This window comes from Zonotrichia leucophrys, chromosome Z, assembly GCF_028769735.1.
Source record: "Zonotrichia leucophrys gambelii isolate GWCS_2022_RI chromosome Z, RI_Zleu_2.0, whole genome shotgun sequence".
Taxonomy (NCBI): domain Eukaryota; kingdom Metazoa; phylum Chordata; class Aves; order Passeriformes; family Passerellidae; genus Zonotrichia; species Zonotrichia leucophrys.
In genome coordinates, this window is record NC_088200.1 from 58,277,916 (window position 1) to 58,293,639 (window position 15,724).

At 37.7% G+C, this 15,724-nt stretch overlaps 1 protein-coding gene across 2 annotated transcripts in view; it reads left to right on the forward strand.

Annotated features, from left to right (window-relative positions):
- Positions 1-15,724, forward strand: part of BDP1 (B double prime 1, subunit of RNA polymerase III transcription initiation factor IIIB) — a 52,703-nt gene that overhangs the window by 27,364 nt on the left and 9,615 nt on the right. For both annotated transcript variants that reach the window (XM_064735362.1, XM_064735363.1), the window contains exons 24-36: positions 102-321; positions 855-1,042; positions 4,176-4,365; positions 5,366-5,583; positions 6,529-6,925; positions 8,974-9,087; positions 9,354-9,390; positions 9,804-9,896; positions 10,512-10,743; positions 11,751-11,908; positions 12,583-12,724; positions 13,293-13,479; positions 14,765-14,825. In XM_064735362.1, the coding sequence (XP_064591432.1) occupies positions 102-321; positions 855-1,042; positions 4,176-4,365; positions 5,366-5,583; positions 6,529-6,925; positions 8,974-9,087; positions 9,354-9,390; positions 9,804-9,896; positions 10,512-10,743; positions 11,751-11,908; positions 12,583-12,724; positions 13,293-13,479; positions 14,765-14,825 (2,237 nt within the window). The remainder of the gene's footprint in view (positions 1-101; positions 322-854; positions 1,043-4,175; positions 4,366-5,365; positions 5,584-6,528; positions 6,926-8,973; positions 9,088-9,353; positions 9,391-9,803; positions 9,897-10,511; positions 10,744-11,750; positions 11,909-12,582; positions 12,725-13,292; positions 13,480-14,764; positions 14,826-15,724) is intronic.

A 15,724-nucleotide genomic window follows, 5' to 3' on the forward strand; every position in this document is an offset into this window, starting at 1 on the left:
GTTAATTCAAAATGTAAGTGCAGAAGTGCTTTTTTTCTCTCCCAGCCAAAGTAAAATGTGTATTTTCTTTAAATTTGTTTGTTTTGCTTTAAATTCATCAGTACTGAAAAACTTACCCCCCAAGAAGGCAGGCTAAGTGCTCTGAAACCAGGACAACTCGTAAGGATTGAGTCTCCAAGAGCTAGACCAAATCTAGAAAGAACATACAGCAATAAAGTATCTCCAGTAGTACAAAAACTTACTGCCCCAGATGAAGAAGAAATGAATCATGGAGAGAATCTACCTGTGACAGAAGAATCTGAAAACCTTCTCTCCTCAAAAGTGAGATTCTATTTCTGACTACACTTACTGATTCTTGGTTCCACTCTAGCTTTTTTTAAGGCATCTAAATAAGCTGTTTGTAAATACATTAATTAATTTCAGCCTTGTAAGAATTCCTGCTCAGTATTTGCATGCTATTACAGGGTTTTCCAAAATCCTGCTAGTGACACATTGATAAGACATACAAAGACTTCACTTGGATTTTGACATTTCAGTCATATTCATGATACACAAGTAGTTACCTGCATGTTGTATTCTGTTGCTGGGTTTCTCCTGAGCTCCTTGGTTGCTTTTCATGAAGGACTATATTGGTTTTAGTATCTGTCTTTTATTAGCTAAATGCCTTCCTAGAGGAGCAAGGAGCAGTGATGGTACCATAAACTACTTGGCAGTTTTTAAATGAAGTTTCATCTCAGTTTATCAACTTGATCATAATTTGCAACACTTTATTTTACAGGTGATTTATTTTGTTATAATAATAAATATTTTTATATACTTTGCTAATATTGGGCTTTTTTTTTCTCAAATCAAAGGATGACATGGACATATTGTTGCTTGTGGGAAATTTGGCTGAGAATGACAATCTAGACATAAATTCAAGAAGCATGACATCAGAAACGCTTTATTCTTCTAAAAAATCACCAGATTATAACTGCAAAAGAGTGCAAGAAGTGTGCCTATCTACAGATGCTATAGGAGGCGTTCAGGATACCACAGAAAGGTAAAGTTACCTCTTTTCAAAGTAAAAAATCTTTCATTTTCAACTGGGGTAGAGTTTATTTTCTTCTTATTAGCTGGTGCAGTGCTGCATTTTGGATTCAATATGAGAATAACATCAATAACACTCTGACATTTTAGTTTTTGTTGAGCAGTGCTTACCCTGAGTTGAGGACTTTTCAGTGTCTCATGGTCTGCTAGGGAGCAGGTGCGTAAGCAGCTGAGAGGGAGCACAGCCAGAACAGCTGGTGTGAACTGGCCAAAAGGATATTCCATACCATGGAACATCATGCTCACTCTATAAACTGGAGGGACCTGGCTAGGAGATGCTGAACACTTATTGGGCACAGGCTGGGTGTCAGTCAGCAAGCAGTGACCAGTTGTGCATCACTTGTTTCCTTGTGTTTTATTCCCCTCTGTCTGTGTGTCTGCCTCTCCTTTTCATTATTTTATATTTTACTTTGTTATGATTATTAAACTTCATATCTAAACCCACAAGGTTTACCTTTTCTTTCCAATTCTCCTCCTCCCAGGGGTTTAGGGACTGACTGACTTCCTGACACTTGTCAGCTGTGGTTAAGATGTGACAGTACTTTAAAAATTTTGTGCATTTTTCCAGTTGTTATACAGCACTTGCTTCTGGAGCTGTTACTAGTTGTTATCTGCTATGTGCTGTGCAAGTCACTAGGTGGCGTTCTTAAGTAATAGAACAGTTTTTAAGAGGATTAGGATTTTTTTTCCAAGGCTGTTTTTCTTTTTAGAAGGTACTTCATGGGTGAGAGTGGAAGCAAGTAATCAGGGTTTAGTTGTCCGAATTTCTCACTAATAAATTCTTGGGGTACAGTGCACCCATGATGTGGAATGTGGACCAAAGACTGAGCAATGCCATTTGCACTCCCTTATAATTGAGAAATGAGAAGAAAACAGCAAGCTCACTTTGTTTCTGTAAGAAATATTCTGAGTCTCTTCAGTTTTTCTTTCCAGTAGTAAAACTTCCTGTGATAGTGCTTATAATCTATGTGCAGTATGAGGCAGATTGTGGCACTTACATGCGACAGCTCTGTGTTATAAGCTACCTTTTGCTCAGTCTTAACTTACACAGAGCAGTCCCAAATCTATTTTAAAATTTTGCAATTTTCTGGAATTAACTTGTGGTTTGCATCTGTCCCTAAAACTCTCTAAAATCTCTTCCAAAAATTATGTTGAAATCATGTCCCAGAGTCTTTTGGCTAGCAAGACAAGGGCCTTACTTGACAATCTTATCATCTTCTATGATGGGGGACTTTCACAGATTCACAGAATGGTTGAGGGTGGAAGGGTCTGCTAGAAGTCTTCTGGTCAAGACACCTGGAGCTGGTTGCCCAATACTGTCTGGACGGCTTCTCAAATGTCTCAAAAATCTTGCCAAGGATAGAGACTCCACGGTCTCTCTGGGCAGCCTGTGCCAGTGCTTGGTAACCCTCACAGTGAAACAGGATTTCCTGGTGCTCAGAAGAACCTCCTGTCTTGCAGCGTTTGCCCATTGTCTCTTGTCCCATCACTGGGCACCCCTAGAAAGAGCCTGGCTCTGTCCTGTTTGCAGTCTCCCCTTGAGTTTTTGTGGAACTGTTGAAGAGGGATCTCTTCAGATCCTTCAGAGAAGGCTCTCCATGAGCCTTCTCTCCAAGTTGAACAGTTCCTGCTCCTTCAGCGTTTTGTCACAGGAGAGATGCTTCCAGCTCTTTACCATCGGTGTGACCCTTTGAGGGGCTGTCTCCAGTGTATTCAGGTCTCTCCCACAGGGAGCCCAGAACTGGTCAGTCCTGCAGGTGTGGCTTCATCAGTGCTGAACAAGGGGCAAGGATCACCTCCCTTGGCCTGCTGGTAACACTTCTCCTGCTGCAGCCCAGGTCACCATTACCTGCTTGTGCAGCCACAGCACTTTGCTGCTTCACGTTTAACTCAGAGACCGTCAGGACAGCCGGGCTCTTTTCTGCAAAGCTGCTTTCCCACCAGGGTGGCTTTGCAGCATGCAGTGGTGCCTTGGGTTGCTCTTGCCCTGGTGCAGGACTTTGCATCTCCCCGGGCTGAACTTCCTGAGGTTCCTGTAGCCCACTTGTCCAGCCTCTGCAGGTCCCTCTGGAGGCCAATATAACCTTTGGGTGTGTCTGTCTTTGGGAAGCAATTCCTTCTAGATTTGCCTAATCTGTAAACTTGCTGAGGTTACACTCTGCTCCATCATCCAGATTATTTTGTGGAGATACTGGACAGGAGTCGATACAGTATTAACCCATGGGGCACAGTGTTGGTTGTTGGTCTCCAACTGGACTTTGCATCACTGATCACAAACCTCAGAACTTGACAACTCAATCAGTTTTTAATGTTCTTTCAGTCCATACTTCATGAGTTCAGTTATCAGCATGTTACAAGAGACAGTGTTCAACAGTGTTAACAAGCCTTGCTGGAATCCTGGCAGATACTACTTACTTCTCTCCCTTTATTTATTGAGCCAGTCATTTCATTGAAAGATGTTATCAAGTTGATTAAGCATAACTTCCCCATTACTAATCCATGCTAACTACTCCAAGTTAGGTTGTTTTTCATGTGTCTGGAAGTAGTTTCCAGATTCAGTTGTTCTGTCGCCTTCCCAGGGACTCAGATGAGGCTGACTAAATTGTATTCTTCTGGATTACTCTAAGTCCCTTCTTCTCAAGCCATGAGTTTAGAAGGCCAAGATTTCTCTCTTACCTATCTGAACTTGTTTGAAAAGATGTAATAATTGTATCCTTTTTGAAAGCAGTAGAACCTTGAACACTGGAATTAGTGAATATAGTGTTCCTATGGCTGCTTAATTTTGGAGACCTGTGTTGGTCTGACTTTTTCCAGTCTATCTGACCTTATGTTCTTTTGTTTCCTAAAATCTTTCCCGAAACTAATCAGGAAGGTCCACTACTGCAGATGAATTATCTCCTTTATGCAGTGTGTTTTTTCTTCTTTTATGGTTTTTTTTTTTTTTTACATTTAGCCAACTAAGCAAATAAAAATTCAGAACATAAGTTCATTTCTAGCTAGAAGTACTAAATATCTGATAGTAAGCCACACTTATAGAGTGTACTTTATAGTTCTTCAGAAGTAAAAGTTAAAACATATTTTTGTAGGTCCAGTGATAAATTAAGTTCTGGAGAAGAAAGTGAACAGAGAGGAAGGGAACCCCATTGGAACCCGACGCCAGACCTAATGAGACTTACTGGGAAAAGAGATTATCCTGGAGAGTGTGAAAACAGAGAAGAGGACAGTACTGAGAGAAATGAAGAATTTTTGGTGTTACTAAAAACAGGTGTATCAGGGGTAAGTGCTTATCATGTATTTTGAGCCAGTTACACCTCAATCCTTTTGTCCAAATTCTTAGAAAGATAGGTGGCACAGAAATCCAGTGTGTGGCTGGAAAATGTTAATGTGATTATTTGATTTTTTAAAAATTCACCATTGGAAACTATACTGAATAAATGGAATTAGAATTTAAAACCTATGGAAATACCTAATATACACTGTTGTCCTAAGTTTGATGGTTTATATGATCAGAAATTTGCATTATAATAAATACGTGCTAACACTATTGAAAATTAATTTATTGTTTGTTATTCATTGAACAATGGAAATTAAGGCAGTTACCTAACTTCAGATACTGCCTACAATCTGTGTTAGTACACTTAGAAATTAAAATGAGTGTGAACAAAGGTCAGACCTTCTTAAATTTGCTCAACAGGCCTAACTTAGCCCAGACTAGTTCCATCTCTAATGCTGGATAACTGGATCAAGTTTATCTAGTGTTCCTTATTTTTTATATGTATGACTAAAACTTCTAGTTAGCATATTCTTTTAGCCAAGTATCCATAGTTGATAGAATTGTGGTTGCTGATGTTTGTCTGTGTATATGTTGAATAATATTGAAATGCTTTTTTATAAAGTATGTTAGTTTTTTCTTCCTACCTTGTTCCCAAGGCAGAAAAAAAATAATTCCTGCAAATTGATCTTTAAATTAATAGGTAATTTTAGAAAGTTATTTATCTTTCCAGCTTCTAAAGGGTTGTTGCTCTTGATAAATTGAGTACGGTGTTGGTCTGTTAACTACCAGCTGCACTGCGAATTCAAGTATCATAGATAATATCAGTTAATGACACCTCTGCTATAGAACCCAAAATTAAAGACATCAAGGAAGAATATCCTAAGTTATCAGAGATGACAGCTGGGCACATTCTCGAGATCCTCAAACTAAGTTCTTTCAGTCACCAAAACCAGTTACAAATGTTTGGCACTTAATATAGTAATAATAATCTCCTCTGTTCAGGAAAACTCGAGTAGTACATTGGAAGCTGGATCCTTCTCAGAGGCTACAAGGAAACACAGTTTTGCAGAGAATGTTGAAGAAACATCTCATAAGAGAATCAGGCTGGACATTACACTCCAGTCTCCAGGGATATCATCAGAGAGTGAGAAACACGTAGAACAAGATAATGATTCTCAGCTTTCTACCTCACAAGAAAAGTGTCCAGGCAGTCTCACAAGGTAAAACAGCTGTTTTGCTTTGTAAACCAAACTCAGTTGATTGACAGTTATTGGCTGTAGTTCTGCCATGTGTAATGTGAGTGCATGCAGCATGTCAGTTTTTTTTTTTTTTGTGTCTTCCATCTGAACTTAGCAGATGTGTGCAAATGCTCCTTTGTCTCTTACTCTGCCTGTATTCTCATAAAATGAACACAGCCAGTACTTTCACCAATCTATCCCATGGTTTCAACAGAAATTCCTGATTTTTTAGGGGAGGACACGAGAGTACCCATTTTTGAAGGCACAGGATTGTGGGATTAACCTAAAGAGAAACTTTGTGCCAGTAGTGTCCTCTGCTACCATTTGCTTCCACTCTTCACCAGTTTACCAAGGAGAATGTTTTGGGGGCAAAGTTTGTCATTGCTTTTGGTACTCAGAGTGATTGTGCTCATGATTTTAAAGGAGGAAACTGTAGGTAACTGATTATTGAAGAGAATGCTGTCTGAGAAACCAAAGCAGATAAGTAGTTATCACCTAATAGTTTCAGTTTGTAAACAATAGTCTAATCAATTAAAGTATCATAGTTGGGGGCTTCTAGTCTAGCTTTAGCAAAAAACAACTGGAACTGTTCCTATGACTTAAAAAGTATGTGACTTCCACATCCCTCAAAATTAAAATAATTTCATACTTTTCTAATCAAAGAATTGTGTTTCTTGCAAGTTTAATTGTGAACATTTCTAGCATTTTGAAACTGCTTAATACATATTTGCAATAAGTACCTTATGTACACAGGAAGAAGTTAAATTTCTGATTAAATGCTTATGTGTCACTAAGAAGTTAAGAAGTAAATAGTTTGCATTGTTGGTCACAATGATAACTTATTTTTTTAAATTGGGTTTATTTTGATTTGTTGTATCCCTCCCTTTGGAAAGTCTTGGATTTCATTGTTTTTGTTCTGTACTTTAGAAGGCAGTTCAGGAGATCATCAAAACAGATGGCACTGCCAGAACATGTGTTGGAGGCAAAAACGGCTCCTTCTTCTGCCTCTGAATGTGAGCCTGATTGCAGTGAGAAGGGGATTCAGAGGCAAGATGCTAAACTGAGTGTTACCAGAGACAAAAGTTTGAAAACTACACAGAGAAGAAAATCTGGGAAGGAACCCAGAAGTTCAAAGATAACCTTTGTTACCCTCCGGGCTTCTCAAGAGGAAGAGGAGGAGGATGAGGAGGCAGATGATTTTGAACTTGATGATGAAGATGAATGCTTTGCATCAGAGGAAGTGAACAAGGCTCCAGTGTTTGTTCCTATAGGGCTTCGATCTCCAAAACCAATTCCTATGCAGATACAGGAAACTGTGGAGGAGGTATGGTGTAGCTGGATTCTATATCTGTAATTTTGTTCTGATTGTTTAAAAAGATTGTATACTAGTTGTATCTCTGGGTATTTGGGTTTTATCCAAGTTGAAGTTAAGAATGGTGTTGAGAGTAGCAGGGATGTTACTTGGCACATACACTTGGTTTTGAACTTAATACAGCCTCAGCCTAAAATCCAGTTATGTAATTATGTTTACAAACTGTATATAGGTTTGCAGGGAACTCACCAGTTTGTTTATTGGGATTGAATATAGACCCAGACTCGATGCTTGTCCATGTGTTTTGAGGCCCAAAATGGATCAAATGGAACACTTCAATTTCATATTTGAATGTTAGGAAATGAGGGTATGAGGAAAATGTTTCTGTATGTCATGTCCCCCTTGCCGAGAAACTTTTAACTATTCAGGTAGGCTGACCTGACGAGCAACCAGACACACACATCTGCTTGCTTACTCCCTTTTCCTGTGTGACAAGGAGAAATTAGGAGGGCAAGAAGATTTCTCTGTTGATATAAAGACAGTTACATACATGAAGGAAAAGCTGCGTGTAAATGAAAAACAAAATAAGGAATGTGTTTGCTGCTTTCCACTGTCAGATTACTTCCTGGGAATCAGGGCCTCAGTTTATGTAAGAGTAACTTTGGAAGACAAATGCCCTAACCACAAACGGCTTCATCTTCTCCCTCCTTTCCCTGGGCTTTTATTGTTGAGCGTGTCATGATATGATACAGAATTTCCTTTTGATCAGCTTGGGTCAGCTGTACTAGCTGTGTGCCCTCCTGACCTCTTGCTTACCCCTGGCCTCCTTGCTGGATAAAATAGAAAAAAAGCATTGATGTTGTGCAGGAATAGCAGAAACACTGGTGTGTTACCAACCATGTTGTAGTTAAAAATCCAGAAGACAACATTATGTGGGTTGGTATGAAAAAAATTAACTTCATCCCAGTCATGGCCAGTACAATCTTCATCCTTTATTTCATACCATTTATCATGCTTAGGTCTTACACCATCCAGTAGAAGACATTTTTCTGTTATTTTTCCTGTCATTGCTACTTTCCATTCACTTTGGTGCTTTTTGCTTTCTAGTGCTTTTTTTCATACCACTACTGCTGGTCCTCTTCTTCTCTTTGCCCATTGAAATCCTGCTTTTTATTGTCTCCTGAATGAATCACACTGTTTCTTTCTCCAGATGAAACAGCAGAATAATTTAAAGCTCAGTCAAAACACAAAGGGATTTCTAGAATGATAATTGGTGGCAAAGTTGCCGTATGGAAACTTTTGCTGAATCCTTAATTTCAGAGATGTAGAGTATATCTAATGCTTGGGGATTACAATCAAGTTGCCTAGTTTAATGCTTAGGAGACATGAGTAATAATGAGGAATGTGGTTAGATACCCAAGGACCCGTTGTTGTAAAATTTAAATAGGTCAGTTGAAAGTCTGTAATGTGCAGGCCTTTGAGAGCAACTCAGATTGAGTAGTGTTTTCTGTAAGAACTTCCCTGGAAGTATAAACTTTCTGTCAAATTTCAAGTCGTCATTTCTGAAAATGTCAAATGTCTGAAGTTCTCAGTGAAAATACATTGCTGAGGAAGAAAAAAAAAATAGGTGAAATGGTGAGTGGGTCTGTTTCTATGTGTCTGCATGTTGATTCCCTATCTTGCTTTGGAAATAAGTCTGTACTGATTTTCCATCCTGAACACTTAAAAAGCAGAAAAAGACTAAAAAATAAGAAAACACATTTGAGGTAAAGAGTCACTATAAAAGATCTCAGCTGCATAGCTTAGTTCAGTGGACAGGTGAGTGACTAGAAACAAGGCCTTAGGTTGTCTGATGCTTCCACTTAACTACAGGCAGCAGTACCTGTTCTGCCTTCTATTCATACCACTGCTTCCTTCTCAAATCAGAAGGTATGATTTTTGCAAAGGATTTCTCTAGATGTTGAACATCTGTTAAATATGTGAAGTTTATAAAAATTTGCATTTGACAGATTTTCTTTTGCATCTGATGAACTCAAATACTTGTAAAATTACTTTTACAGCTGGAAATATCTGTGAATATCCCAGATTTGCAGGTGGCTACTGATGCTGAAAGTCTTACTTGTGCTTCTATCCAACCAGTAGTACAGAGGGAAGAAGAAAGCACCTCAACAACTGTAAGAATGTCTTTCGTTTGTTTCATTGGTCATACAAAGCTATTTCAGCAGTTTCATTTTGCCATGTCTGAATGCAGCTGTGTAGCTTTTTTTATTGGTACCTGTAACATAGAGATGTGAAGCACACCTGTGGGAAAACTGTGTTAGTAAATATTGTTAGCCTTAAAACCAGGGTAACTTGTGGGCACAGAATTTACATGTAAGCATTAAATAAAAATGAGGTAATTTTATATAGAACTTTGATATTGTGTTTCTTTGTATTTAAGGAAACAATCATACATGAAAATCCAGATGTGGACAAAGGTAGATATGAAACAATCTTGCTTATGTATTTCCTGTTAACTTGCTACTGATATACACATATCCCCCTTTCTTAAAATTTGTTTCCAAAGGTGCCACGATCTTGATTGAGAAGCTCAGCTGTGTCCTGCAGTGGGTCAGCTGGAACTGGCTGTGTCCAGGGCAGGCCCCTGCTGGCAACACCTTGCCACCTGTATTCAGTACACCCTTAAAGGCAGTTGTGTTGCTGCTCAGTGTTTTAAGAGTAGTTTGGATTTGCTGGATTAGAATGGCTGCTTGCCTACAAGCATTTTGATTCATAAATAAGGTCAATTTAAAAAATACGTACTTCACTGTATTGGTGGTAGTATCAAATATTTTTTGAATATGTTAATGTTTCTAGTTAATGTGGTTCTAACTTTCAATGTGTGTGAAAGACTTCACAGGAATTAATGATGGAAGCACTGAAGCTGCCATGACTTTACTTGCCATGGGTGATCCAAATTTCCAGTTAAAAACAAGCACTGAAGGTATGATCTGATTTATGGGACAAAGCCTCGCTCGCATGCTTTCTGGGTCCGCCTAAGGAGGAATGGAGCAGTGGCTGCAAAGCTCTGCCACGTGCTGCTGCATGGCAGGAGGTCAAGAGCCTTTCATGCTTTTAGTCCTGTGCATTGTAACGCATAATGAAACAGGCAGGCACCCTACTGAATACTGCCAATGGTATCACTGCTAGAGAGTTGTTTTTGTTGCCTTTAGGATACACATGTTTAAATTGATCTGGGCACATAAACTGGATGAAAGAAAGGGATCAAGCTTAAACGACTGTAACTTTCAGTGACCTTTTCAGACCTTTAATGTTAAGCATAGCCTTTTCATCCTAACTAGCTACAACCTGAAATTACCTGGGTTTGTTACAGATTTTGTCTACCATTTTTTAATCTGCTTTCATTTGCTGAATGTTACTTTTTGTGTTCTTACTACAAAAAGTATTCTCTTAGGACTGTGTTTATCTGGGATTTCAATCCGTGTCTTTGGAGAATAGAAACTTTGTTAAACAAGGCTTGAAGTTACATAGCTTTTTATACATGCCAAACCTGAGTGTTTTAAATGAAATTTTCCCTTCTGTTTATTTTTATAACCAGAACAGACACATATGTTACCTGCTCAAGAGGACTTGGACGTGGCTCATAGCCTTGTAAATCATGCCTACTCCAAAGAATATAGAACTTCTAGTCAGTATTTGCTTTCTTCAGACACTTCAGTCAAGGAATTGCTGCCTTCTGAGGATGGAAACAACATCAATGTAGAGCATCAAATCACTGGCACAAGAACAGGGATAGAAGAATATTCAGAGATGGATGCTATTGATACCAGGTTGACTATTTCATTTTCTTTAGTGAGAGAGATCCTCTGGCACTGCTTACTTTTGCTAGGTTCTTTCTGGCATTTTTATCAATTTGCAAGCAGTCTTGCTTAAGTAAAGGTTTCTCAGTTAATGTAATGTAGTATGTAATTTGCAGGAACTCCTCTCATCTCTTTCTTCCTACTTTTATGAAGTGTTTGTGTGTAATTTTGGGTATCTACAACTGTTTTTTCTCTCATGAAATTAGGTTTACTCGGGGAAGAGGGGGAGAAAAAAATGTGCAAACTAATTATGTACTGGATCATTCTTAATTATCAGGCTCTTTCTTGCAAAGTTCTCTACAGCTAATCAGACCAAGGCAAATCACTTAATTGTCACTGCTGCTGCAGGGGTGTAGATCAAAGATTTAGAGCAAAGGGATGGCAAGAAACCAGTTGATCTTCCATCATTATGATTTGAATGAATGATCATTAATAATTTTTACATTTGTGAATTACTAGACAGCTTAGTGGGACACTTTCCCAGAGAAACATCTGCTGATTATCATGATTTATTTGAGAAACTATTTAACTTTTTGACTGCTTGAACAAAGTATGAGATTATGCTCTTTGAAAAATGTTAATCCAAGATAATTTATTTTGCATCCAGTTTAATTATATTATTTTTCTTTGTATTACTTTTATTTATTATTTTCTTTGTATTACCAGAACTTACTACCATGTCATATGTATTAGATTTCTGATCTTCTCCTGTTATTTAAACATATACATTTTTCTCTTTTTTTTTTTTTAATTCCTTTACGTTAGAAACATACTAGTTTGCAGCATACTAGTCTGTTTCAATTCACAGAAGATTTTTTTTTTTTTATCTTGCCGGGTAGTTTTCTGTCTTCTCTGCCAGTTGTAGCCTGCATTTCAGGTCTTCATTGTTTGATCTACCCCATATCTCTTATATCTTCTCTTCGCTAACCGTCAAAAATCAGGGACTCTGTTGATGACTTCTTTCCTTTTACTTGTAGTGGTAGCTCTTTGCCTGTGGTGAGTAGTATGAGACTGACAGGAGGCGGACACCTGGAGCCTGAGCCAGCCTCTGCAATATTGAGGTCCAGTGAAAACATAATGCAGGAGATATTTAATGCAAATATACTTGTGGAACAACTAGAGCAAATTCAATCTGGTAAGCCTGTTTCTTATCCTAGGGCTCTGAAAATGGTTATTCAATAGATTCACATCTGTTGATGAAATGAAACAAAGCTGAAAGTTTTCACTTTCCATTCACATTTACAGGTGAAACATCGCCATTGTAAGATAGGGTACCCATTTGTGATATCGTTTTATACATATATAATGTTTATGAGAATACCTTTCAGTATGAAATTAAATGAAATTTGAATGGCAGGTTTTTTCTGCAGGTATTAAAATACTTGCAAGGCACTTAAATTACTGGACTGCCAATTACAGATTGGCAGAATCTGTAACTATACAAATACAGAAATACAGTCAAATCCACTGTACTTTTTTCTGTTATCACTGTCTTTTCCTTCCATTTAAAGTGAAAGAGGAGATAGAAGGAACTGGCTTTCTATTCTTAAAGCAGTTGCAAGAAAGATAATCTTCAAACTCTTGTCTTCATGCCACTGGCAAAATAGGAAAGGCAAGATGAGATATGTGTGTATATATACCTTATTTATGTAAGACACAATTATTCATGCGCATATTCGTGTATATGTGTCTGTATAAACATACTACAAAACTTTAATTCATACAAGATTATATATAAAAAGGAATACAGATATATATACCTGCAGACTGCAAAGACAATATTTTAATTTTTGTTCTTATAAAACTTAGATCCTACAACCTTGAGGAGTAATGCAGAAATGCAGAAGGTGGAACCAGAGCCAGTCAGACAAGCTGCAGGTGATTCTTCAGTTCTTCATGACTTTGCATCTGGAAGTATGGAACTTAACAAGCAAGTAGACAAAGTTGAGAGGTAAGAAGACTCATCATTTAATACTGACTTTATTCCTACTGTGTCTTAAAATATGCAGCTGAAGTTCAGGTGTAGTATGTGACTGTAATGGAAAAAGTGTGCTCACAGACACTGTGTTTACACAGATAGTGTACAGTTGAGACTTCAGGTTTTTCTCCCTTACGTGTTCTGCTACAGCTTTTGGAGATAGAACATTAACTTTTGTTTGCTGTTTTAGAACTTAGAAATTACCTTGTTGCTTAACTGTCTTTCATGAAACTGCAAGGAAATGTTAATGAGTTGATTAATTTAGAAATGTTAATGAGCTTATAAGGCTTCCTGCTTGGTTGTGCTTTCAAGTAGGAGTGTTTCCATTAGTGAAGTTACAGAGGCCTTTCTGTGAAATTCTTTATGTAGATTTGTTCAAAGATTATGCGTTCTGTTTAGTACAATGATGTAGTCTTTAAACAGGCACTTTGTTTCCCTGTAATTACATATTATTCATATTAAATTCATTGTAACACAGAATTTAGCATTTGCATAGGGTATCTTTATCTGGTTTCAAATTAACGAGATATATACCTTGCAGAACAGAAGAGCAGATAAGAGATGCATGTGGAAATTCAGGAGATTTAGGACATCTAACTGCATCACCAAAACCTGAAAAATCACACCTTGGACAAGAAGATTGTCCAAATCAAAGTTCTGTGGATGAACTGTCTGAGCAGAGTCCTTGTCCTCTTGAGCACCAAATCTGTACAGTCAGCTTTACTCAGGTAAAGAACAAGAACTTAATTACAGTCCAGAAGTGCCAAGATTTTGAAATTCTGTAAAGAAAGAGGTTTTCAGTGCAAATATACTCACCAGTTGTAAACACTTGATACTTCAGTGGTAAATGAAACTTACTTTTTCACAGGGGCATATCCAAACAATCTTTCAGACAAACTTAATCTTTGCAAACTCTCTTTAGAACGTTTCAGTAATAAGTAATACATATTAGCAAAACTGGGAGGAATTTTTAAGAAGTCCTGATGGAAGAAGTTACCTAAGATTCTTGTATCCATTCAGTGTGACTGACATCTTACTGTTACGTTTGTTTACATTAAAATGAAGTTAAAGTGTTACTACTTGGATGGAGCAAAGCAAACTGCATTCTTCGTTATGTTCTTTCTCATTTATTTAAAAAAACGATTAAACAATTCAGAGCTTTACATGCATGATTATATGACATACACAAATTTTGCATATTTTTACATATATCTATATCATTTATATTATCATCATTTATGTTGTCACAGGTAAACAATATGTCTTGCACATGCATTTCTTTGCAGTGGCTTGTGGCTCCATGTTGTAGTATAAATGAGAGTTACCTTATTTTTGTCATGAGAGACAGGTTCATTCACAGTTCCCCAGGGTTTCTAGTGTTGTGTGAGATCAGTGAGCATATAGTTACATTGGAACAGCTGATGCATAGTAGCTTGTTTCCTGAGTGCAGCAGGTTGCTGTGTCAAGGCTGATTTCATATAAGGACAATGTGCAAAAATGATGTTGCTCTTACAGGCCTAGCAGAGAGAGTATGAGAAAAGGCAGCTTGTGGTAGAGCTGGTTCAATTAATTCCTGGTTTTAGTAAAGGGATAAGCTGTAGAAGGGAAGGGATAGATGAGCTGTAGAGGTTAATGTTTTTATTTGGCACTCAGTGGTTTGTTAAGGGTTGTAGGAATCTGCTTTCTTAGTGCCGCTGAACAATTTATTGTGTGAGTCATCTCTGACAGAATTGTGCTGTAGGAAGTATAAATTTATTTTGACAAACTATTAATATAGACAACAAGCTGCATATAAATTTTATATTTCCCCAGTGTTTCTTGTCCTTGTTAGACTAATACTCTTCAGCCTAGAACAGCTAGAAGTGAAAACTAATAAATGAAATAATGATGATGTGATTGGAGTTTTTGGATCTTCAGCATTTGACATGCTTTGTTTCTTCCTGTTTCCTAGAGTAATTTTCCAGATTTATTAATTTCAACTGTGTTGTTTTATTTCAACTGTGTTGTTTCTAGAATGAAGCTTGTACTCAGGATGCTCAACGACATTGCATAAGCAGCAGAGAAGAAACTTCAGGTATAATGTGCTAATATTCAAAGTTAGCAAAAGCCCACATTTGTTTATTTGTGCTTACTAAAAGATTACAACCCTGAAATTTTCATTTTAAAAAAATTTAATTTTTCATTGACTTATAATCAATCTATTCTATTAACACAAATAATGATCCACAGCATAATGATATTCCCCTCCCTAGCCTCTTGTCTTTACATTTCATTAGTAGAAACTAGACTTAAAAACTATTTGAATAGCCCTTCATTAAGTTTAAGTATCAGTGGAAGGGAAACTTGCTGTCTTTGCCCTGTTGAGAGCTCCCACTGCTTACCCTGTGGTAGGTATAGTATATAGTTTTTAGAGTCTTTTTTGCACCGCTGACTCACCCGACAAAAACTGAACGTGACAGAGGGTGAGAAACTGTAGTTTTCCACTGGCTTAGTGAGCTGTAGTTGCTCATAAACTTACCGAGTGAATGCTGTTTCAGAGCTCTGTGAGTAGGAGGGCTGTACTGTGCAAGTGTGGAGCAGAGGGAAAGAAGACAAGGGGACGTGTAAAACAATCAAACTTCCTTCTTTAGCTGTACTGAGTCAACAGATTAGTGCTTAACTGATCCAGTACGATGAAAGTTATGAAGGTGATGTCTGCTGTTCCCTAGAACAAATTGAAATACTTGATTTGGAACCATTACTTGTCTAACATAGGGGATAGTCACAGTGACGGAGGCCCAGAATACTTACTTTTAGTGGAAACTACAGTCCAAAGCTGTAACTCATGAGCTTCTGCAAAAGATAAGGCTACTACTTCTTCTTAGGCATTTGTTGCTGTGCTGTATTATTGCCAGAATCTTGCGGTGAAGCATCTTAAACTGTGTTTAATTAGATGAAGAATCCAAGCAAGCTGAGGTTGGAATAACAGCTTTA